Source organism: Uloborus diversus, chromosome 4 (assembly GCF_026930045.1).
Source record: "Uloborus diversus isolate 005 chromosome 4, Udiv.v.3.1, whole genome shotgun sequence".
Classification (NCBI taxonomy): Eukaryota; Metazoa; Arthropoda; class Arachnida; order Araneae; family Uloboridae; genus Uloborus; species Uloborus diversus.
The window spans coordinates 71,708,912-71,735,373 of NC_072734.1; the positions used below are offsets into that span (position 1 = coordinate 71,708,912).

General features: G+C 37.1%; 1 protein-coding gene across 1 annotated transcript in view; it reads right to left on the reverse strand.

Annotated features, from left to right (window-relative positions):
- The window catches only part of LOC129219997 (serine/arginine repetitive matrix protein 4-like), an 85,838-nt gene that overhangs the window by 21,194 nt on the left and 38,182 nt on the right, over positions 1–26,462 (reverse strand). The window contains exons 4-5 of the mRNA XM_054854322.1: positions 18,822–18,944; positions 7,223–7,384 (exon numbers count right to left, since the gene is read on the reverse strand). Of these exons, the coding sequence (XP_054710297.1) occupies positions 7,223–7,384; positions 18,822–18,944 (285 nt within the window). The remainder of the gene's footprint in view (positions 1–7,222; positions 7,385–18,821; positions 18,945–26,462) is intronic.

Here is a 26,462-nt window from a genome sequence, read left to right on the forward strand (position 1 = left end):
GGAATATTTGAGAAAATTCTTTTCGGTGTATTTAAGCCGTTAGCGATGGATAAACAGTGAGTTTCGATTGATATTTCGAACTGATAGCATTTTGCTCTGTTTATAGCGAGGCATTTCGCTGTGTTGTTTTCGTATTTGGAAGTAAATACGTGTGTAAACGTTGAGTTTACGGTGCTGCGTGATAATTGCTTAATTGCTGATGAATCATTTAGCAGTTGTTAACGGTTTCTCCTGTACATAGTGTAAATAAATTTCCTGTGTTTTTATCAAGAACTGTGTCTTCATTTCAAGAAAGTGGAAGTCGCACCGAATCCGTTACAATTGGCGCCCAACGTGGGGCTTCTTCTGGACTTTCTTGGAGTAAGTGTGACTTTGGACATTTTTTCATAAAGACTTTTTTTGAATTAGGACTTTATTTTTATGGTGATTACTCGCGCAATGGATGAACAATTAAAACAACTTCTTGACGCAATCACCTCTGTGAAGAGTGATATGGCGGCTAATCAAGAACAATTAAAAAGTGACTTGACTGCAAGTTTTACAGCCAATCAAGAACAATTAAAAAGTGACTTGACTGCAAGTTTTACAGCTAATCAAGAACAATTAAAAAATGATATGGCAGTTAATCAAGAACAATTAAAAAATGATATGGCAGCTAATCAAGAACAATTAAAAAATGATATGGCAGCTAGTCAAGAACAATTAAAAAATGATATGGCGGCTAATCAAAACCAATTGAAAAGTGATTTAACGGTGCTGAAAAATGACCTAGTTTCTAACCAAGAGGAAATTAAAAACGATCTTACTTCGGTAAAGACTGTGATGGAAAATAAATTTAATGAGATAGAGCATCGAGTTGATGCTATCGAAGAGAAATTTGAAGAAAAATTAAGTTCCGTGGAAGGCCGATGCAATGCTGTAGAAAATAAACTGGAAGAAGAAGATAGAAAATTTCATCAACTTAAAGAAGACATCTTTAAAGACCTGGAAAGGAGATTGGCGGCGGAAAGCAGCTCTGTACAGTTTGGCGCTCCCACATCGGTTGCTCGACCGTCCATTAAACTTGCCACATTTGATGGGAAAACTTCGTGGCAGGTTTATAAAACTCAGTTCATGATAGTGGCGGAAGCGAACGGATGGGACTCTGCTACCAAGGCCTGCCATCTTGCAGCATCCCTAAGAGGTGACGCAGCGGACATTCTTCAGACCCTTCCGGACAGCCAGCGCCTGGATTCCGCCGCCCTCACATCTGCGTTGGAGCTTCGCTTTGGTGAGAAATGCCAGAAAGAGTTCAGCCGACTCCAGTTGAAGTCCCGTTTCCAGAAAACCGGGGAAACCCTGCAAGAGCTAGCGGCGGACGTCGAGAGACTGTCTCATCTTGCTTTTTGCGACTGTCCTGCGGATGTTCGGGACAACCTGGCACTCAACTACTTCATCGACGGAGTTCGGAATCCTGAGATCCAGAAGGCCCTCCGGATGGCGAATGTAAACGACTTGAAATCCGCTTTGATGTATGCGATGAGATACGAGGCCGCCCAAGAAGCAACCCGTGTGGATCGCCATCTAATCCGGACTCAGGAAGCCGATGAGTCTGATTCCAGGTCGTCCCACCTCGCTGAACTTGAGAGACAACTCGGTGACTTGACAAGACATCTGAGCAGCATAACAGCCCAAAAGAAACAAGAGCAGAAGTGCTGGAAATGCGGTAGTGAAGGACACCTGCGAAGGAGTTGTCCGGCTCGCCAAGCTACGCGAGGGAAGGAAATCACCACCACTAAAGCTCTGCAGATTTCCTCTTCTAGTAGTGGCAGTGATGGACTTTTCATTTACGCACATGTAAATGGGAACCCCTGCAGACTGATTGTTGACACTGGAGCCAATGTGACAATCATTAGGACAGATGTGGCTCGTGAATTTGGATTGAAACTGCTGTGGACATCGCCACGCGTAAGTCTCCGGACTGTGACAGGTGACAAAATTGAGATTGACGGTAAAGTGGACTTGGAAATAGTGTTTGGGAATGCCATTTACCATCATACGGCATTCGTCGCTAATATCACGGACCCTTTCATTCTCGGATTGGACTTTTTGAAGAAATATGACTTCACTCTCGACTTCAAGACTAATGAGCTGCACTCGATGAGAGAAGACATAGCCGTTTTCCCCGCAGAAAGTGATGTAAAATCCGCTCATCAAATAATTGCCCAAACAGATTTATCAATTCCCTCAAGGTCAGAATCATTAATACCCGGCTCCATTGAAGAAAGCAATAGTTTTAGATTTGGACTCATTGAATACCCCAACTTAAGCAATAACCCAAAAGGAGTGCTGGTAGCATCTACGCTTGTTGACCTTTCTAAGGATGTAATTCCTGTGAGAGTCACCAACGTGAGTGAAAGGCCAAGGAATATCCGGAAAGGTGAAGTGTTAGCAACTTGTACTCCAGTAAACTGCATCATTAGAAGAATCAATTCCCCCGAGACTGTGTCTTCTGAGTCCTTGACATCGAAGTTAATTGGGAGTGCACCATTAACGAAAGACCAAAGAACTGCTGCGGAACAATTGGTGGATGACTTCAAGCATCTGTTTTCATCTACATCGGAGGATGTTGGCCGTACGAATTTAACGCAGCATAGGATCTACACTGGAGAACACCCCCCTATTAAACAGCATCCAAGACGACTACCGTTCGCTAAGAAGGAAGAGGTTGAAACCCTTCTGAAAGAGATGAAGGAGAATGATGTAATCGAACCGTCATCCAGTCCTTGGGCCTCTCCCATCGTCTTGGTCCGAAAGAAAGATGGCTCCACCAGATTTTGTGTCGATTACCGACGGCTGAATGAAATCACCAAGAAAGACAGTTACCCTCTTCCACGGATAGACGACACCTTGGACACTCTTTCCGGACACAAGTGGTTTTCGACCCTGGACTTGAAGAGCGGCTACTGGCAGGTGGAGATACACCCTGATGACCGAGAGAAGACAGCGTTTACAACTGGACAAGGCTTATGGCAGTTTAAAGTGATGCCTTTCGGCCTCTGCAATGCACCAGCTACGTTCGAGCGTCTTATGGAGACAGTGTTAAGAGGACTCTCTTACGAATCCTGTCTGGTCTACTTAGACGATATCATCATCGTGGGACGCAGCTTCGAAGAACATCTGGCAAATCTTAGGAAGGTGCTGCAAAAGCTTAAGGAAGCCAATCTGAAGTTAAGTCCGTCCAAATGTAATTTGTTCCGCCGGGAAGTGAACTATCTTGGTCACATCATCTCTTCTGAGGGTGTGCAAACCGATCCAGAGAAGGTATCTGCGGTCAAGAGTTGGAGTCGTCCCGAAAACATCCATCAGCTGCGAAGTTTCCTGGGGCTCTGCACGTACTACAGGAAGTTTGTGAAGGGTTTTTCCAACATTGCACGACCTTTGCATAAGCTGACGGAGAGCAAGCAAAAGTTTGAATGGTCCAAAGAATGCGAAGATGCATTTCTACGACTGAAGGAGGCTTTAACATCAACGCCTATCCTCGCCTATCCTCAGTCTGAAAAATCCTTCATCCTAGACACTGATGCGAGCAACGAGGGCATCGGAGCTGTTTTATCCCAAGAAATTGACGGAAATGAACATGTCATCTCTTACTGGAGCAAATGCTTATCAAAGTCGGAGCGAAATTACTGCGTCACCAGAAAGGAGTTACTGGCCATAGTGAAAGCTGTAGAACACTTCCATCATTACCTCTACGGCCGAAAATTTCTGCTTCGGACAGATCATGCCTCGTTAACTTGGCTTTTGAACTTCAAGAATCCAGAAGGCCAGATAGCCAGATGGATACAGCGGCTCCAGGAATATGACATGGAGATCAAGCATCGAAAAGGGTTATCTCACGGTAATGCTGACGCTTTATCAAGGAGACCCTGTCCTGAGAACTGCCACTATTGTTCCCGAATCGAGAAACAGTATGGAACGACTAGCCCTACCGCCTATCAGGTGACAGTGACTCCAACATCATCAGAACCTGATCCATGGAGTGATGACCAAGTTCGAAAAGATCAACTTGAAGACCCCGACATAAAACCAATTTTAGAGTTCATGGAAAGTGACAGTCGACGCCCTAGCTGGCAGGACGTTTCCATCTTCAGTCCTGCAACAAAAAGATACTGGGCTTTATGGAACTCACTCCATTTACGGAACGGCGTGCTACACCGGAAATGGGAATCTGACGACGGCAAGACATCTAGGTGGCAGTTACTACTTCCTCGATCCAGGATTTCAGATGTTCTAAAAGAAATACATAGTAGTGCGACTGGAGGACATTTTGGTGTCTTGAAAACTCTCAATAAAGTTCGGGAGCGCTTCTTCTGGAGCAAGGCGAAGGATGACGTGGAGAAGTGGTGCCATTCTTGTGACGCCTGTGCTGCTCGTAAAGGACCGAAGAAGAGAAGAAGAGGGAAGCTACATCTGTACAACGTTGGAGCTCCTTTCGAACGAATTGGGATCGACATCCTGGGTCCTCTACCAAGAACTGCTGATGGGAACAAATACATTCTTGTTTCCATCGACTACTTCACCAAATGGCCGGAAGCATATCCCATTCCAGATCAAGAGGCTACCACCGTAGCAGAGACTCTAGTCCAACACTGGATCTCGAGATATGGAACACCTTTGCAGATTCATTCCGATCAAGGGAGGAATTTCATCTCTGCTGTGTTTAAGGGCCTATGTCAAATTCTCGGAATTGAGAAAACTAGGACAACACCACTACACCCACAATCAGACGGCATGGTAGAGAGATTTAACCGCACAATCCTGAACAATCTCTCACTTATGGTATCCAGAAATCAACAGGATTGGGACAAGAAGCTACCTTTGTTCCTGCTGGCCTACCGCAGTGCTGTCCACGAGACTACCGGATTTGCCCCATCTCAGATGCTCTTCGGACGAGAGCTTCGGCTACCTTGTGATCTCGTCTTCGGTCGTCCTCCGGATGCGCCTTCATCACCTGAGGAGTACATCCAGGATCTCCAGGCCCGGTTGGAAGACGTTCATAACTTCGCACGAGAGCGAATCAACATCGCGGCGGAGAAGATGAAGACCCGATACGACACAAGGTCTACTGGACATGAATTCAACGAAGGCGACAAGGTTTGGTTATGGAATCCCATCCGACGGAAAGGTCTTTCACCCAAATTGCAGTCGCATTGGGATGGACCCTACAAAGTCCTTAACCGACTAAATGACGTCGTAGTGAGGATCCAAAAATCACCTAATGCAAAACCTAGGGTTGTACATTATGATCGGTTAGCCCCATACTATGGCCATAGTTCATGAGTATTACGTAAACAACCATGGTTGATAACATAAAAGTTGTAGATAATTTTTTTTGCTTTTAATGTTTAGTAATATTTCTTGTTATTATTGTGTTTTCTGTATCTGTTAGTTATTAATTAATGTGTATATTTGTAAACTTGTGATAGAAGTTTGGCACCCTTTCTGGGGATTGTACTGCCCGGGACGTGCAGTCCTTAGGGAGGGGGCAATGTTACAAATTCTGTAAATAGTAATTATTGTAGGAACGTAACCTGTAAATAGTTTCCCGTAATGAATATACAACCCCTTTTTTTCATTCGGCTAAAGTATACGACCCCTATTTTCTTTCTTTTCGTTGATAACGGTCAACGCATTTCGAGAAGCGTGTGGAATGTTTGAGAAAATTCTTTTCGGTGTATTTAAGCCGTTAGCGATGGATAAACAGTGAGTTTCGATTGATATTTCGAACTGATAGCATTTTGCTCTGTTTATAGCGAGGCATTTCGCTGTGTTGTTTTCGTATTTGGAAGTAAATACGTGTGTAAACGTTGAGTTTACGGTGTTGTGTGATAATTGCTGATGAATCATTTAGCAGTTGTTAACGGTTTCTCCTGTACATAGTGTAAATAAATTTCCTGTGTTTTTATCAAGAACTGTGTCTTCATTTCAAGAAAGTGGAAGTCGCACCGAATCCGTTACAATATATTTTCTCCCTGAAACTGTGAAATGTTTACTTATGGATCAGAAGTTTTTATGGTGCTAAGGACAGTGGCGTACCTAGCATGGGTGACACCCGGACGTTAACTTGTGCTGTCTTCCCCCTCCCTTCCCTACAATCGGAAAAGAGAAAAAAAAATGTTTTTAATGTTTTCCAGAAAACATGAAATTCATACAGTCTCCAAGAATGTTAGAAAAGGGAGGTTCGGGGTAAGTCCGCCGGAAATTTTTCGAAATTGAAGCTCTTAAGACGCAGCTTTAGACGAACTTTGGTGATGCTGCGGGGAGTAGAGGTTCGAGGGCTCACTCCGGGAAGTTTTTCCAATTTATAATCTTAAAAGGCATTCTAGGCTATCTTAAGTCTCTCTAGAGAATGTTAGGGCTTGAATAGGTTCGAGGTTACTTAAAATATTGGGGGAAATGTTTTGAATTAAAGTATTTATATTTTTCATACATATGTGTCATCCCCCTCCCCCCAGATGGTGACACCTGGCGTGGACCGACTCCTCCGCCCCACCCCCTTAGCGACACCACTGGCTAAGGCAAATATAAACAGAGAGAAATAAAATATAGCAATATTAAAGCAAGGCACTTCAATTTCAAACTTCTTAAGGCCTTCTTCATACGAGACAACTTAATTAAGTCAACTTTCGAACAGGCGGTTATTAGGAAGTTTAACCAGGTAAAAAAAGTGAAGAAATCGCCTGTCATCCTTTACACGACAATCAACTGTGCCTGGTGTGCCCCGCCAGGCACATGTACGGCTACTATTCTCATCCCGATGAGTGTAATCAACTTTTCAGTTGATTCAACTAATCGGAACATTGCCGAACGTTTGCTGCACACACAAATAAACAAGTTGAGGGTCTACTCTGCTCAGTTTCAACAGCGTTGTGAAGCAGCTGCTCGAATAAATTCGGATTATTAGAAGAAAAGTTGACTCAACAAAGTTTTTTAAAACATCGTATTGCACACTTCAGTTTTTGGAGTTGGTCACTGAAACCCGTTCGTTCATGAACAACACATCGCTAAAATCTATTCATATAAGGATAAGGAAATTTTGAGGAGGCCACTGTAGCCTCCCGTGACTTCCCATAGGTGCGCTCTCGAGTTATCAAAGTGCTCACCAAAACTTGTATACCGCCACACCAACAGTATTGTATAGTTAGGAAATCAGAAATTAACAGCATTGTGCAACACTCACCTCCCCCGACAGATCTCGGATGTGTTCGTCGTGCATTTGCTTGTTCTCTTCTCTGGTCTCTGTCATAGTCTGGTTGCTCTCCGTCTTCTCCCTTATCACCTTCGCTGAACCAGGAATCATCACGTATCCATCACCTGGGGCATCATCTCCCGTTGTCTTGTGCTGAAACACAAAGATAGTGGTTACACATGGTTTGCGAATGGACTGCTCTTTGCAACAATTTTAACTCTTGATTTTATGGACGTGGGTGTCTTATCAAGAAAACTTATGCATTGATTTGAGTTTCTTGATACTTTGTTAAGATGCCTTTTTGACGTAGATTCTTGAGAAAGTTTTCAGACTATTTCTTAGTTGGTTAAGAAAAAAAAAGCCTAAACACTTTTTTAGAGAAAAAATATCTTGAATTTCGGGGAATGAAAATGTGTTGCGTATTTTCTGGGATGTAATCTACATCGAGCATGTACTTGTGCTTTTTAAATTTAGCCTCTTATTTTTAATTATTTCTCGGAGGCAATTTAGATTTTACAATTAACTTAATGTCAGATTATCCCGCAGTACATTTTTGGATTTTCAATCAGCACCGCAGATTGCTAATGAAAATTCTGCAGCCGGGGTTATGCTATTGGAAAGTTGTATGGAATTTCGGGCCTCTTTCGGTACATTACCAGCCCCTTTATTACCGAAGGTGTCTACGTGGGCCGGTATCCATTGCAAAGTACTGTTTGTGCTGCAACTACATCTGTGCGATTTCACGAGCCATTGATTCTCTGTTGGATTGCATTCTGAGCTCATGAAAGCTGTCAGTTGAGAAAAAGTTCGGATCATTTTTGCATTAAAAGGCAACACTGAACTCGGCAGTTGGGCAAAAAGCAGCACGAGCGAAATCTCAAAGATAACTGTCCCGTATTCATTCTCCTCTTTTTCACTTGACGGGCTAAAAACCTACAGTAAATGTTCCTTTTTTTACACACAAACCTAAAAATAACACTAATGTACCGTACCTTCAAGCAGGGGCGTTTAGAACTTAAATTTTTGGGTGGGCGGAAATTCTCAATTTGCCGAATGGAATTCCAAATTTCGCAAAATGATGATATTTTTGCCAAATAGAGCTTCAAATATCAACGAATGATGAAAATTTTGTCACATAGAGCTCCAAATTTCGCCAAATAAAACAATTATTGCTGGTAAAAGTGATCTCCCGTGACCTCCAATCGGGGCGCCCCAGCCTACAAGTACACCTATTGAACATGTAAATGTTAGTTGAACACATATAAGCTTTAGGGCTAAATTTCTCAATAGGCAAAGTAAGCAGCTGCCTAGGGCGGCAAATTTTCAGAGGCGGCAATATTTTCATTAACCATAAATGATTTTAAATTATTACTCTTGAAAGTGAAATGTTAGCATTCTTTCACTTTCTATGTGACATATGTTTCTTGTTATTTGATAATGTTTCTTTTCACACATCGTATGAAAATGAAATATTTTTCAAGCACGGAAATAGATTAATGTAAAACAATAAGTGTGAAGACGAAAAGCGGGTGTCGATTGACGAAAAGCAGGTGTCATTGCTTTTGACCAGAAGTCGCACTTAAATTGAGGTAGTGAGAAGCAACGGGATGCAAGTGGCAAAATTAAAAGTTTGGAGATAACAAGTACAAATGGTAGGTGAACCTCGACTCTGTCTTGGGGCAAAAGATAGTACTAGTAGCCCTGGTAGGTGCTGCTGTACAGCAGGATTTAGAAAAAAAAAATAATGAAAGCTTACCTAGGACGTAATCTTTATACACGTTTTACTCAAAATTTGAAAATGTCCACTTACATCCCTTTGCTTCTCACTGCCTCAATTTGGAGTTTTACTTACATTTTTAGTGCCATACTAAAGTTTAAAATATGAGCATGCACGCTTATCATACATACACAACCGCTAAAGTGAAGGAGCATTAGGCGTCATTAAAAAACAATTTTAGAATTTTTTAAAAAGAAGAAGAGTCTCAATGTTGCTATGTTATCTCTAAATTTACCGACTCGTCAGCAGAGTTTGCCAGATAAGGAATATTTGGGAGGTCACAGTGACCTCCCAACGGGGTACCCCTGAATGTAAAGCGTCATCATTTCTTCATAAGCTTGACTGTTTAAATTTCGGACAAACTTTTTTTTTTGAATCAAGGAATTTTTGATTTTTTTAGGGGGTGGGAGAGGAGGCGGAAGATTTCAAATTTACCTAGGGGCGGCATGAAGCTAAATTTGGCTTTGATAAGCTTCCACCAACTTGTAAGGTTCCTAGAAAACTCGAAAAGGGCACAAATGGCCAAAAAAAAAAAAAAGACTAGGTTCTATGTTCCTGATGTTGTTCAAAGTGTTAACGTAATTTTCCCCACATTAACACTTTGAACCAGATTAAAATGCCGAGAAATTCACAGAAAAATGACTTTTACAGCAGTGATTAGAAACAAAGTTTGTCCCCCTAAATGACGACGCTCAGAGTATGTGCAATGTGCATAGGACATAATCAGTTCCTGGTTTTGATTTGTACTGAAACTCGTTTCCTTTCATCTGTTGATGAAGTATCAATTTGCAATTTGGACCGCCTTTGAGCTGAACAATAGCGGGGAAAGTAATTTGTCGTGACAAAAGATGATTTAATTATGACAGCTCTTCGATTTTCCATTGTATCTCCCAGCAAATTCAGTTGGGAAAAAATGCAACCAGAAAAAAAAAACTCTAGCTGTCTTTTAACACGTTCAATATATGCCTAACGGCTATGAAAAAAATCCTTTTTTTGAAAGAATACACACACAATACTCACGCAATAAGTTTGACACAATGAGAATGAAAGTGTAATATTGATGATAAGTTAGATACAAATGAAATTATGCTATGCAAAGTAACAGGGATTGGAAGAATTAGCTGTATATATTTTTGATGTTTGGTTACAATTGGATACATAATAGAATTCGTTAGAATGACACCGCTTGTAATGAGACATACTTTGTTACGTCAATATAGAGCTGCTATAAATAAGGGGTCTATTTTGAGGCATTACGTCAGTTGGTCACTAAAACGAGCTGATATCCGTTCAAAATAACGCTGAATTACTAAGCGTCATAGCTTAATAAATTACTTTTAAATGAAAAAAAGAAACCGCCTTCAAAAAATACCCATTAACTAAAAAGCAAAAAATAACTAATTACACTTACATTCTTTTTCCTACCCAAACATAGAAATGAAATTTATTTTACAATTCCAGTACAAAAATCAACTAAACGCCGAATTATAAAATAAACACTAATTTAAATAACTATACGATGAGTTATTTTAAATACCTAACTAATTATATACGATCTCTTAATTTTTAATAACCTTTTGAAGTCGGGGCCTCCTATAAACTACTACCTAACGTAACTGAGTAGGTTTAGTTTTAAAGACTAATTTCCCGTATAGTTAAATTAGTGTTTAATTCAGGATTCGGTGGGTTGTCAGTTACGGTATGTAGTTGTTTATAGGAGTTTATAGGATTTGGAACCTAAGTATACCACCCCTAAACAAAACCACCACTAAACAAAAAAAAAAGCATAAAAACCGGTTCACTAAGTGAGACGATATACAAATTTTCAAGTACAAATCGATTTAAATGTGAGTATGATATTTGAAGAGTTCTTTCAATTTCATCAAACCTGAACTTGATTACCATTAGACCGCCGAGGAAGTATACCGTTTCAAAGAAAAAAAGAATTTTTCTTATCGGTACAGGCAGGGGCGTGCACAGAAATTTTGGAGCCCATCACAAATGACTTTGCCGGGCCCCTCTCCATATTGTTTACCCCTATATTTCACCCTTAATTATAAAAATATTGGGCCCCCTTCAGGCTCGTGCCCGGGCCAACAGGTGTCCCCCTCTCCCTGTGCACGCCCCGGGTACAGGTGTCTTCGAGTATTTATGGAACATTGTACAAAAGAAAAACAAATCCGAGTTCAGAACCACCTCCTTTTTTGAAGCCTGCTAATTAATATAACCCTAATTTCAAATTGAACTGGCGTCATCGTAAAATAGTAAATCTAGAATATTGATCAAACTTCAGAAATCATACACAGTTATAATGTATATTATTAAAGAATATAAATTAAATCGTGGGGGAGGGGTGTTCTGTATTCAATTCTCCCTCAATTGAACACTAAATATTGTTACAAATTTTGTAAATAGTAATTATTGTAGGAACGTAACCTGTAAATAGTTTCCCGTAATGAATATACAACCCCTTTTTCATTCGGCTAAAATATACGACCCCTATTTTCTTTCTTTTCATTGATAACGGTCTACTACTTTACAGAAGCGTGTGGAATATTTGAGAAATTTCTTTTCGGTGTATTTAAGCCGTTAGCGATGGATAAACAGTTAGTTTCGATTCAGATTTCGAACTGAGTGTGTGTATTAGCTCTGTTTATAGCGAGGCATTTCGCTGTGTTGTTTTCGTATTTGGAAGTAAATACGTGTGTAAACGTTGAGTTTACGGTGCTGCGTGATAATTGCTTAATTGCTGATGAATAATTTTGCAGTTGTTGACGATCTTTCCTGTACATAGTGTAAATAAATTTCCTGTGCTTTTATCAAGAACTGTGTCTTCATTTCAAGAAAGTGGAAGTCGTACCGAATCCGTAACAATTTGGCGCCCAACGTGGGGCTTCTTCTGGACTTTCTTGGAGTAAGTCTGACTTTGGACATTTTTTTTCATAAAGACTTTTTGAATTTGGACTTTATTTTTATGGTGATTACTCGCGCAATGGATGAACAATTAAAACAACTTCTTGACGCAATCAACTCTGTGAAAAATGGTATGACGACTAACCAAGAACAATTAAAAAATGAATTGGCGACTAACCAAGAACAATTAAAAAATGAATTGGCGACTAACCAAGAACAATTAAAAAATGAATTGGCGACTAACCAAGAACAGTTAAATAGTGATTTAACTGCTAAAATTACTACAAGTCAAAATGAAATAAAAAGTGACCTAACGTCGATGAAAACCATGATGGAGAATCAACTAACCGCCATGGGAGATAAAGTTGATGCTCTGGAAGAAAAATTTGATACTGTGGAAGAGCGTATCGCCAATGTGGAAAATAAGTTGGAAGAAGAAGACAAGAAATTTACCTCATTTAAAGAAAGAAAATAGGGGTCGTATATTTTAGCCGAATGAAAAAGGGGTTGTATATTCATTACGGGAAACTATTTACAGGTTACGTTCCTACAATAATTACTATTTACAGAATTTGTAACATTGCCCCCTTCCTAAGGACTGCACGTCCCGGGCAGTACAATCCCCAGAAAGGGTGCCAAACTTCTATCACAAGTTTACAAATATACACATTAATTAATAACTAACAGATACAGAAAACACAATAATAACAAGAAATATTACTAAACATTAAAAGCAAAAATTATCTGCAACTTTTATGTTATCAACCATGGTTGTTTACGTAATACTCATGAACTATGGCCATAGTATGGGGCTAACCGATCATAATGTACAACCCTAGGTTTTGCATTAGGTGATTTTTGGATCCTCACTACGACGTCATTTAGTCGGTTAACGACTTTGTAGGGTCCATCCCAATGCGACTGCAATTTGGGTGAAAGACCTTTCCGTCGGATGGGATTCCATAACCAAACCTTGTCGCCTTCGTTGAATTCATGTCCAGTAGACCTTGTGTCGTATCTGGTCTTCATCTTCTCCGCCGCGATGTTGATTCGCTCTCGTGCGAAGTTATGAACGTCTTCCAATCGGGCCTGGAGATCCTGGATGTACTCCTCAGGCGATGAAGGCGCATCCGGAGGACGACCGAAGACGAGATCACAAGGTAGCCGAAGCTCTCGTCCGAAGAGCATCTGAGATGGGGCAAATCCGGTAGTCTCGTGGACAGCACTGCGGTAGGCCAGCAGGAACAAAGGTAGCTTCTTGTCCCAATCCTGTTGATTTCTGGATACCATAAGTGAGAGATTATTCGGGATGGTGCGGTTAAATCTCTCCACCATGCCGTCCGATTGTGGGTGTAGTGGTGTTGTCCTAGTTTTCTCAATTCCGAGAATTTGAGAAAACTAGGACAACACCACTACACCCACAATCGGACGGCATGGTGGAGAGATTTAACCGCACCATCCCGAATAATCTCTCACTTATGGTATCCAGAAATCAACAGGATTGGGACAAGAAGCTACCTTTGTTCCTGCTGGCCTACCGCAGTGCTGTCCACGAGACTACCGGATTTGCCCCATCTCAGATGCTCTTCGGACGAGAGCTTCGGCTACCTTGTGATCTCGTCTTCGGTCGTCCTCCGGATGCGCCTTCATCGCCTGAGGAGTACATCCAGGATCTCCAGGCCCGGTTGGAAGACGTTCATAACTTCGCACGAGAGCGAATCAACATCGCGGCGGAGAAGATGAAGACCAGATACGACACAAGGTCTACTGGACATGAATTCAACGAAGGCGACAAGGTTTGGTTATGGAATCCCATCCGACGGAAAGGTCTTTCACCCAAATTGCAGTCGCATTGGGATGGACCCTACAAAGTCGTTAACCGACTAAATGACGTCGTAGTGAGGATCCAAAAATCACCTAATGCAAAACCTAGGGTTGTACATTATGATCGGTTAGCCCCATACTATGGCCATAGTTCATGAGTATTACGTAAACAACCATGGTTGATAACATAAAAGTTGTAGATAATTTTTGCTTTTAATGTTTAGTAATATTTCTTGTTATTATTGTGTTTTCTGTATCTGTTAGTTATTAATTAATGTGTATATTTGTAAACTTGTGATAGAAGTTTGGCACCCTTTCTGGGGATTGTACTGCCCGGGACGTGCAGTCCTTAGGAAGGGGGCAATGTTACAAATTCTGTAAATAGTAATTATTGTAGGAACGTAACCTGTAAATAGTTTCCCGTAATGAATATACAACCCCTTTTTCATTCGGCTAAAATATACGACCCCTATTTTCTTTCTTTTCATTGATAACGGTCTACTACTTTACAGAAGCGTGTGGAATATTTGAGAAATTTCTTTTCGGTGTATTTAAGCCGTTAGCGATGGATAAACAGTTAGTTTCGATTCAGATTTCGAACTGAGTGTGTGTATTAGCTCTGTTTATAGCGAGGCATTTCGCTGTGTTGTTTTCGTATTTGGAAGTAAATACGTGTGTAAACGTTGAGTTTACGGTGTTGCGTGATAATTGCTTAATTGCTGATGAATAATTTTGCAGTTGTTGACGATCTTTCCTGTACATAGTGTAAATAAATTTCCTGTGCTTTTATCAAGAACTGTGTCTTCATTTCAAGAAAGTGGAAGTCGCACCGAATCCGTAACAATATATTTTTAAACTGGAATATTAAATAAAGAACTTTATATTTTCCTATATTATATTTTCCTATAATGATTCTGTGTACAATTCTCCCTCAATTGAACACTAAATATATTTTTTAACTAGAATATTAAATAAAGAACTTTATATTTTAGTGCCTAAAGAAAGTTTTTATTAATAAATAAAATATTAAGGTAATTGATTCAACTATTAAAGTAGCAAAATATATTTAATTTACTGCTTTGCTACGCAGTAATAAATACGTTAGTAACACCGAAAATAAAAAATTAACAGGCGGCGCAGCGTTGCGAAAATCAATCATCCATGTGCCGCGAGAAGTAAAGATCGTTCAAGAGAAAGACAAAACCTAGGTGTGAAGATACACCGATCACAGCAACACCACGTGACATGACGTATGAAATTTAAAGTTTCTTGGATTTCTCCGGGACCCCTTATCAGCTCCAGACCAAATTACAATGGGACCATCTGGAAAGTATAACATTCCAAACAAAAAAAAAAAATTCAAATCGGTCCAGTAGTGTTGGAATAATTCGAAAACACACATAAAAAGCCGCAATACGAAATCATAACCTCCTTTTTTGAAGTCGGTTAAAAATGATGATCTCAATTTTAGCGTCAGTTTCTACTCAGGGGTGGGACACGATGTATAACATTTAGGAGCAGCTGAAATAATGTTTTAGAGCCGAAGAATTATGGTTTTTGAGCAGGCTGGAGCAAAGAAATCACCAGGTTGGATCCGGCCGAAGCAGGAAACTTACTGGCAAAGACTAACTTTTGGCTGAGACTGGTACAAGAAACTTACCATTTCGGCGCAGGATGACGTAAAATAAAAAACAAAATAAATAAAATTGGAGCAAAACAAATCCTTAATTGTCTTTGTTCATACGTACATATTGTCCATTCAAATAAAAAAAAGAACCAAATAAACATTTTCACCATTATTTTTATGTACCAATGAGCGTATCTGAGCAAAATATTAGCTTTACATTCAAACGGTAATTATTGTTTAACAGTGTTATAAATAATTTATAATGTTAATTTACTGTTATTGTTCCTCAATAACTGTACTGTTGAGTAATGAACTCTATTTCGACCTTCCACAAGGTCTTCTTGCTTTTCCTGGGCAATTTGCAACAATGTTTTCTTTCGGGTGGAGTTGACACAACAAAGCTTTTTTTTTTTCTAAGAAAACTAACAGAACCACGCCCAAGTATCCAGCTTCACTAAGTGCCATTTTGTGTGTGGTTGTTTACTTTTTATTAAGATTCCAAACAATAAATTATCGGAGGTATGATAGTAATCAACTAAAAACAATGTTATTTTATCCTTTTTTTTAATTATCACTTTGAACCATATTTGCACTAACTAAAAGGGAGGCCCAAGGCCTTCATCAAGTTAGAGACCTTTGAAGGTTATGGCAGAATGCAGTGTCCCGTCTACCGATTTTGGGGCCCTTTTATCTATCACAGAACTTGTAAATTATTTATCATGTGCATTTCTGAATGTCCTTCGGAGCCCCTACGGTCATGAGGGATCCTCGCATTTGTGCCATGGTAAATCCGCTACTGGCAGAATGAATAAAATTCTCTTATATGGAAGTATTTTTCCCAATTCATTAATCATTAACTTTATTATTTTTTTGAATTAGAAAGTCACCCGTCATGGTATGACGGGTGAAAATTGTTTCTACATTTAAACGAAGAAATTGCCTGTTTGGTGATATTTTGATAGTTGAAATTTTAACCCAAACACCAGTGGATTAACCCTAAACTCCAGTAGATAGCGTCAATTCGCATCTCCAGAGCTCGAATACGCTATCTTGCTGTGATTTACCATACAACCGAAAAAGGTAAAACATTTCATTCCACGTGTTTTCTTTGGGGTAAATTACAGGCTTCAGATAGTTTTTAGTGTAATGCAATTTCAGAACAATAGAAAAGAAAGCTTCCTACAAAAACTATGATAAATTACTTTCATTCAATAATCTTCAACCAAGTTATAAGTTACAGCATTTGTTTGTTTTACCTGATTCATTCGCCATTAGACAGTGGCTGCAGCGCCCCCTAATGTTTATTGGAGTTGCGAATTGCTTTGGTTCCTTCGTTTTCCTAAAATGAGTCTTACCAGTAAAACTGTTAAGTCGCCGGATCAAGTTCAGCCTTGTCACAATAAAGCTTTTCCATGCATGTCAAACATTACCAAAACATATTCGCAACTCCAGCGCTCGAATACGCTATCTTGCGGTGATTTACAAAACTGCCGGAAAAACTGAAACATTGCCACATTGCGTTTCACGTAAGTCTGTTGATTTAAACATAGGCAGTTTGTTCTGAGTATTTATTAATGATGTGTCTTGGATTGCTTTCATCAACAGAAAGTGTTCGAGCTCCTCAAAATAATGTTAGTTTTCATTATTTCCCTCTAAAAAGTGATTTGATTGAGAAATGGTGAAAGCACGTTAACACCAGAAAACTCTGGATTAACAAACTTGGATAACGTTATACCAGGTAAAAATTTTATTGTTTTGTGTGAATTTGTGAGAATATGGGGTTTTTTTAATCTTAAATTAATTTAACAAACCATATTTTACAGCAGCATTTAGTTGGAATAGACAGTATGCAAAATTTTTTCGTGAATATATTATCGTAGAACGAAATGAAAAATGTTTAACCGAGAAAGAATTTATTTTGTTGCTTTTATTCTCAGCTGAAAGGTTTCGCCAAATTTGTTTAGGGTTACAGTTTTAGTATTGTGCGAGCAAAGTATCCTTGGCGAGATTTCGCGTTTTTAGTTAAACCATTTTTAATTTTTATCATGAGTGGAATAAAATGGTAGTAAGATTACAGAATTCGATAAGTAAAAAGAAATAATGATCAATCAACTGAAAAGAAAACTACCACCATATATCCGTGAGAATTTTGTTGATGATTCGCATAACATGAGACATTTAAATCGTGTCTCAGAAATTAGAAAAATCGAAACAGAAAAATTTTAAATTAACCGATTCGGGAATTCGAGAGAAATAACTCGGCTACAAATGCAAAACAATAAGCGCTAGCCAAGCAAGGCAAAAAAGTATCATCTTCTTTCGATAATAATTTGTAATGTCATATTGAATTTTCTAGCATTAATTGTTATTCTTGTCAGGCCACAATTATTATTTAGTTTTATCAAGAATTGATAAATATCGAATTCAACATCGTGGAAATAGCTGCTTAGAACTACGAACTACGTAGTTTGCATTAATCTTTGACGTTTAGTAATGCTTATTGAATTCTCATTTCTTTCTACGTGGGCCAGAATATCCACAAGACTTTGAAAATTAATTTAAAAAGAATAAAGCGAAAAAATCATGCATACGAACAAAATTTACTAGACTTATTACCATTTTCTTCGTTACCACATGCGTTTGTTTTAGTTTTTTCGTTCGCCATTAGTCAGTGACTGCAGTGCCCCCTATAGTTCGTTGGAGTTGCGAATTATCAAATTGTCATGCAGTGGCGCGAGCTTCATTGTTGAAACACGCGGGTTACTTTATCATCGGCTATTATTTATTTGAGGATGAGGATGACAATCTTACCAGTGAAACAGTTAAGTTCCCGCATCGAGTTCAGCCTTGTCACGATAAAGCATTTCCCTGTATGTTAAATATTCGCAACTCCAATAAACTATAGGGGGCGCTGCAGCCATTGTCTAATGGCGGATGAAAAAGGTAAAAGAAACAAATGTCGTAATCTATAACTTGCTTTGACGCTTAGTGAATGACAGTATTTTTTCCTCGTGTTTGAGGGAAGATCTCTTTTCGAATCTTCTGAAATTACATTACATCATTAACTGTCTGAAGCCTGTAATTTTCCCCAAAGGAAACACGTGGAATGGAATGTTTTACCCTTTTCTTCAGTATCATTAATCATCACAAGGTAGCTTATTCGAGCTCTGGAGTTGCGAATGACCAAAACATATTATCAAATTATCATACCGTGGTGCGAGTTTCATTGTTGAAACACGCGGGTTACTTCCTCATCGGCTATTATTTATTTTTAAATACTGTATTGTTCATATCGTTTTAATGCTATGTATAAAGTTTTTAAAAAATGGGGCCGTTTAGAAATATGGGGTCTAGTCGGTGCTTTTATATCACATGGTATCTATCTTGAGCTGTTTTAAACATTTTCTACATTTTTCACTCTCTTTGTTTTCGTCTGGATGTTTACTCACTTCTGTGTTTTCAGACTCTTCCACGCGAGTATCTTCTTTCGTCTTTGTCGTGACTTGAGGGCCAGAATCCGCCACCACGCGTCCATCTTCCAAAACAAGCTGCCTCTGCACGCGAGTTTCCACCTGAAATGAATAAAAGGAATAACTGTTTATTTCATAGTATTTTGAAATTCAATCATACATGATTAATTTCTGCAGACGAGACATCTTGCAAAAGTAACATAAAATCTTCATTAATTTTAAAAGACCTGAAACAAAGATTGACGATGAAAATAGTTTCATGAAAGCTTTATGGGCTGCAACGTTATGCAATAGAACCTCATTAATCCTGACTAATAGGAGACCCAAGCATGAATTAATGAAAGTACGGATTAAACAATATAACCAATAAATTGAGCCAAGGTACATGAACAAACTACTGACCACAGCAAAAATTGTATTTTGAAATTAAGTGAGTGAAATACAAAACTGCATAAGAGAAAATTAAGTGCAGTATGAACATAACTAGTGTGTACTAGGCCTACAAAAATACATTTTTGCTAACTCACCTTTTATTTACATAGTATCTACATGTAAATGGTTCTCTGGAAGAAGCGAAGTCCGGTTTATTAGAGTCCGAATTAATAAGGGCTTGCTGAATTATCATATTAGAAATAAGACTTGTCAAGGAATTATGAATGAAGTGCTTTAAATAAATAGTAACTCTTTGATCAATCAACAAAAATAAATATATTTACATAGAAATAAGTCAAAAGAAACTTATGTGAATGAATTATCCGAAGAACTTTTCAATAAATTTAAAAAAACTTAACTTGGAAATATGTTTTTTTTTTTTTTTTTTTTTTTTTTTTTTTTAAATCCTACGCCAACCTGTCAACATTTTACTCCCTTCAGAAGATATTTCAAATCTAGTGTAATTTATATCTTTCTATATCTATCGGACTATCTTTAGAAATAATCTTGATATTAAAATGCATTTTTACATGAAATATTAAATGCGGTTGCCAATTTAGTCACTACATTTTTTTGAAAACATTTTTTGCTCCATGCGTTAGGAAAATTTATCATCTTTAACTTATCTTAACCCCATATAGTCTTTTTAATTTGATGTTTTCTTTAGTTTATTTTTATCGTTAAGGGGTCTAAGGACCCTTAAACTTCAAAATTTTCGACTTTCTGGAAAAAATATATGTTATGCATATTTTGATTCTGAACAATTTGATACCTTATTTATTACCATACGCCAAAAACTTTTCAAGTTATTTTAAAAATGCGTAAACTTTCCCCATAGAGATTTATGTTAATAGCAGCTGTTTAAGCCTCTTTTTCTCAGGTACCGGTTTCTTCGGTTTTCTCGTTTTGCGCGCATGATATCTCAGAAAGTTTCTTATATATTTCCGTAAAACTTTTTATACATGTTTGTCTAGTATATATTTATGATCTGAACCTAAATTTTAACTAAAAATGAAAGGTAATATTAAAAAATATATATATTTTTGCCCAAAATTTTGGAAATTTTTTATTATGACTTGTAAAATTTCAAAAAATTAATAAATAATTTTTAAAAAATTAAACAAATTTAGGTTCAGGTCATAAATATAAATCAGACAAACAAGTATGAAAAGTTTTACGGAAATATATAAGAAACTTTCTGAGATATTATGCGCGCAAAACGAGAAAACCGAAGAAACCGGCACCTGAGAAAAATAGGCTTAAACAACTGCTGTTAACATAAATCTCTATGGGGAAAGTTTACGCATTTTTAAAATAACTTGAAAAGTTTTTGGCGTATGGTAATAAATAAGGTATCAAATTGTTCAGAATTAAAATATGCATAACATATATTTTTTCCAGAAAGTCAAAAATTTTGAAGGTTAAGGGTCCTTAGGGAATGTCTGTAGTTTTCTATAGGCAAAACACGTATGACAATCGAAGTTTTCATAGACAAGTTTTAACCTTTATGAATAAAAATGAAATTTTTTTATAAAAGAACACACAAAAGTTAAACATAGGAAAAGAAATATTTTTCAAAAAATGTATATTGATTTTTTTTAAGAAAAAAATTTTCTTTCAAATGCGATGCTTTTTTTTTAATTTATTTTAAATGAAAAAATTGATAGTAAATGTAGCATTTTTTTAAATTTATTTATTTATTTATTTATTATTATTATTTTTTTACTTTTGCAAAATTATAACGGGGTTAAACGAATTTATGTTTTTATATTTAATTTTATTTTTTCAATGCGTTAAATGTAAAATCTCTGGCTTAAATCTTAATAATATCAGTATCATGAAAACAAGTTTATGATGCCTTAAAGTTTTTTTTTTACATAATTTCAGTAAAAACTCGTCCGAAACAAACTTTGCAACTTCTTCCGTACAATATTCAAATTCGTTCATAAATTTATATAAAATGTTTCTCTTCCGTGAAAAAAAAAGCAAAGTTCGCTTGCAATGTCTTCTTACGTGTTTGGTTACGGTCAGTGAATTCAATTTTGAAAGATTGCTAAAGTGTGAATGTTAAGCACGCAAATACTGCAGCGAAATGACGTAACATTACAAAAAGTTAATCTTTTTCAACTAAAACGCTTCTCTAAAGATCTCAGCTACAACAATTTTGGCGGAATAGGATTTTTTCCTTCAGTCAAAAATACTACTTTTAGTCACTGAAATCGATAAAATTAGCAAAAAAAAAAAAGATGGAGCGAGAAAAAACTTTCATTTTCCCAACGCTTCATTTTTAGTTATTTTTTTTTTTAAATGACCAATTTTGAAAAAAAAAAAGGCGTGACGTCACAAGTTATGTAATTCGGCGCGCTACTCCATTGGCGAGGTGAATGTTTATGCATTTTTTCAAAAGAAGGCTGCCTTTAAACAGTAATATTAAAAGCAATCGTAATGAGAATTTTGAATGAAGGCTTTTCTGTCAGCAAACATGAAATTCATTAGTATTATTGCTTTATACAATCGGATCCCGACTTAAGCGAGGCATGCGTTCCAAGACTCCTCGCGTAAGTCGAAATTTCGCGTTGTGGAAAAGTGTTGTGCATATGATTTTTTAGACGTTTTTAAACACCTTTTAAACCGTTTTCGACCTTTTTAAACTATATACTACCGTTTCATACATAAAGAGGTGAATTTTTGCCCATTTTTTTTTTTCTTTAAAGCTGCATTATTCAAACATTGCAGTAGATACAATAAGTTACATTTAAAACTTAAAAAATGACGATGATTATTTATGCTGCGCAATCTGATCGTCATTCCAATATATTTATAAATACAGTAGCTTCACATTTACTTTTGTAACATGTACATGTATGTAACATCTCTCAATTTTTAATAACCTTTTGAAGTCGAGGCCTCCTAACGTAACTGAGTAGTTTTAGATTTCAAGACCAATTTCGCGTTTAGTTAAATTAGTATTCAAAACTCTAGTGGGTTGTCAGTTACGTTAGGTAATAGTTTATAGGAGGAACCGACTTAAAAAGGTTATTAAAAATTAAGAGATCGTATATAATTAGTTAGGTATTAAAATAATTCATCGTACGGTAATAAAAATCAGTGTTTAATTTATAATTGGGTGTTTAGTTTAGTTGATTTTTGTACAGGAATTGTAAAATAAATTTGATTTATACGTTTGGGTAAAAAATCATATGTAAGTATGATCCATTATTTTTTACCTTTCAGTTCCTTTTTGTTTCTCGAAGTCGGTTATTTTTTTATTTGAAAATAATTTATTAAAGCTACTGTTAATGTAATTATTGTATGTTTTGTTTATTTGACGAAATACTTCAAATTTCAACGATTTGTTTTTCATTTTTAAAGAGTTTTTAGTCATTTTAGTTTAAGAATGTGTTTATTTTACATCGGAAGGGGGGGAGGAATGAGTGATTTTCGCTTATTCATAGAACTGTTTTTACCTTTATCATTTTTTTAAACGATATCCTTTAGATTGTTTTATTCTTTTTCATTTTTCCCCCTTTTCCAAACTGATTGTGAGGGGTCTCATGTCTTTTGGTGCTTACATTTTTCCCTCACTAGTAGTTTTTAATATATCGATATTTATAAGCATTTCTGAAATGTTTTCTTCTTATTCGAATGTGTGTTATTATTTATTATAGTAATTTAAGCTTTATAAACAATCGGCCAATAGCTCTTTTTACAGATCCAGAAAAGCGGGAAATTCAGATATCCGGGATAGCGATGGTCCCGAACTTCCCGGATAATTGGTTCTCTACTGTATTATTTACTCACAATAAGCTTCAAAACGTTCAACTCAAAATTTACTTGACTTGGTAGATTTTTCTTTCTGCATGCTTGCATGCTAGACCGAAGCTTGACTGATGCTCAAAAACTTGTGAGGATATTTGCTAGGGAGCAGCATCAATCTGCTATGGATGTTGGCTCTCCAGGTTTAATTCGTTTTTGAAAAAAGGTATTCGGTCCCAATAGCCGCCTCTACCATCACCAGTGAACACCCAAATTTGAATGTTTTTTATTTCTCGATTTTAATACTTCGTAACTTTTTCACTAAGTTAAAAGACGAAAAGAAACGCCTGAGTTATATGAGCTTGGCGTGAGTAGCTTTTCAAAACTGTTGATTGTGTACTCTGCTTAATAGTCTGGGCTGTGCGTACAACGAACAATGAGCTGTTGATCAGCAATGCGAAAATCCCTTCAATCACGCAACTCGATGATCAATCTTGTAGCTTTGTGAAGGACAATGTTTTATGCTTCGGACACCGCCTAAATTGAATACTCGTTTATTCTTTCAAAACCGTAAAGAGCATCCCTTGACCCTGAATACCGCAACATAACTGCGAGTCACACGACATTCAAAGAATTGGGTTGTTTCCTTCAGTCAAAAAAGTATTACTTTTAGTCACAGAAGTTGGTAGAATGAGCAAAAAGAATAATATGGAGCGAGGAAAATATTTTATTTTCAACACGTTTAAATTTTAATGAATTATTTAAAATGTCGAATTTTTCAAACAAGGCGGTGATCTTTCTTTTATGACCTCACAAGTGATGAACTCTGCCACGCACTCCACTGGCGAGCTGAATGTTTACGCTTGCTGTCTACCGCGTTTCCAGGTTATGATAATTCAGAAGCGAATTAAATGTTGCTCTCAACGCTTGCTGTCTACCGCGTTTTCAGGTTATGATAATTCAGAAGCGAATTAAATGTTGCTCTCAACGCTTGCTATCAAAAATATCGTTGCCAGTACACATGAGTAAGGAATCGAATTAAATATTGTGCTCTGCGCTAATGGCATCAGTGAATTGCATTTCATCATTTATGATGTCATGTGCAGAAAATTAAAAAAGAAACTTAATCTGCACACCGATTGAAATTTCTTTTTTAAAGAAAACTTTGTCAAATTGTTTAAAAAATGGTCAAATCCTATGTTTTTAAACATGTTCTTTCAGAAAAAAGTTCTTTAAAAATTTCGGATACGACTCCATTCAGTTATTTTTCTTCCTTACTGTCTCACAAATGAAACTAGTATTTTAAATGAGTTCTGCAAACAGATTCTAAGTAACCAAGGGGGATATTTCGATAAAGGGGTTGTTTCCTTCAGTCAAAAGTAGTACTTTTAGTCACTGAAATTGATAGAATAAACAAAAAAATAAAAAATAACATGGACCCAGAAAATTCTTTCATTTTCCCAACAATTACTCTTTAATTAATTTTTTAAAATGTCCGATTTTTATGACGTCACAAATGATGCTTTTTGGCGCATCTTTGTACCGCGTTTCCACGTTATGATAATCAAGAAGCGTATTAAAATTGCGCTCTACGCTTGCTATCAACCATATCGTTGCCAATACAGGTGAGTAAAGATGCGAATTAAATATTTTGCACTGTGAATGGCAACACAGAATGGCATTTCATCATTTGTGATGTCATTGGCAAGAAATGTAAACAATGAAAGATCACCGATTTAAGTATTTTTTTTTAATATTAAAATTAAACAAATTATTTAAAAAATGATTAGATCCTATGTTTTTAAGCATGTTGTTTTAGAAAAAAAAAACTTTTAAAATATTGGAAAAGATCCCATTGGGAAATTATCGACACATTTTAAGTCAAATTTTTTTTTGGTAACCCTGTTGCTTTATGATAATCCTATGCAAATAGTCTACTTTTGAAAACGTATAAAAGAAAAGCATTTCTCGATCAGGCCTTGTGCCAAAAATTTGACGAAATTTGACAATACATTAAGATAACCAATTTTCCAATTATCGAAATCTTCCCTTTCCAAGAATCTCAGTAAAGAAATCTTCCCTGATTCGGCAAAATTTTTAATTTCAGAAGTGAAATGGGGATTTTTGAAATAAACGCTGTATGGTGATTTTCATTATTTTTTTGGCAATAGTACTAAGAGTGTTGGAGGCGTTATCATAACTTGGAACACTTGGAGCGTTTTCAAAATGGTTTTGGCAAACTAGTCAAAATAAAGTGCTTATCTGCTTGTCAAATGTTGCCAAAATGAATTTTGCTGAAATTTGAAATTTGATGATTAACTTTAAGCAAATCAAAAAGTTAAACCAACACCACACTAGATTTAACTGTGTATAATACAGTAAAATCCCGTTACAGCGAAAATGAAGGGATCGTCATTTTTTTCGTTGTAACAAGAATTTCGTTGCAACGAAATTCAAACAACACTGAAATGAAAACAAAATTTACCAAATGATTGAGTAAAGTCGTTAAAATATCAAATGATTTGCCTAAGTAGAAAAACACATTGACACGAAAAGTTCTATTGAAATGTAAAAATAAGAGAACGAGGAGAAAAAATGGCAAAAATATTGCGCCAATTCGCCATGTTCCAACGTCCTAAAAACTGCCCTGTAACATGAGCAAAATATTTTGTTTGAAAATAAAATTTTGGTTGCAAATAAAATTGTGGTTGCCTATAGATATAAACTTTCTAACTGGTTACCAAAATTATACCAAACTTACAAACCGCGCCAAAAACTTAATATTCGAAAGTATGCCAAAATACACTCAACATAGGAACCGCATTTTTATTTAATTGATCTTTTTATTTAGATTTATCAATTATTATTTACATTTATCGATTACAGCCAGATAGTTTTCAAATATTTAAAGCTTTGGGAACAAATCTGAAACGTACAGTTTATAATACTTCAGTAGCTAAAGTCTGAGCTAGCTTGGTCATTCAAAAATCTGTTTTCCCCGCCAAAAAAGTTTTGTACGTAAAGACGTCAAACTGGTCACATATCGCACTCATCGCCAGGGGTGTGCTTATGCTTTCTTGATCGCCTTCTCCTGGTAGAGCGACGACGTCCAGACGTTTTGCGACGGCCAGAAGAACGTCGTCTTCTGGTTGCAGATCTTTTCCTGCCTCCCGACCTTCTGGATCTTGTTCTTCGTCTGCCTCCAGACCGTCTTCTGCTTCCACGTCTGCGTCTGGCTCGTTCAGCAATCTTGTATTTGCCATTTGTCAAGGACAAAGCACCAGACTCGACAGCATCCTTGAGGAACATCGAGATATCCTTTGCCTGTTCCTTGACGTTCAGTTGATGTTTAGACGCTAAAACGCTGTTGATTTCTTGCACTGATGATCCATCCTGTCCATGAAGCCCTATAGCTTTCAATATATAATTTCC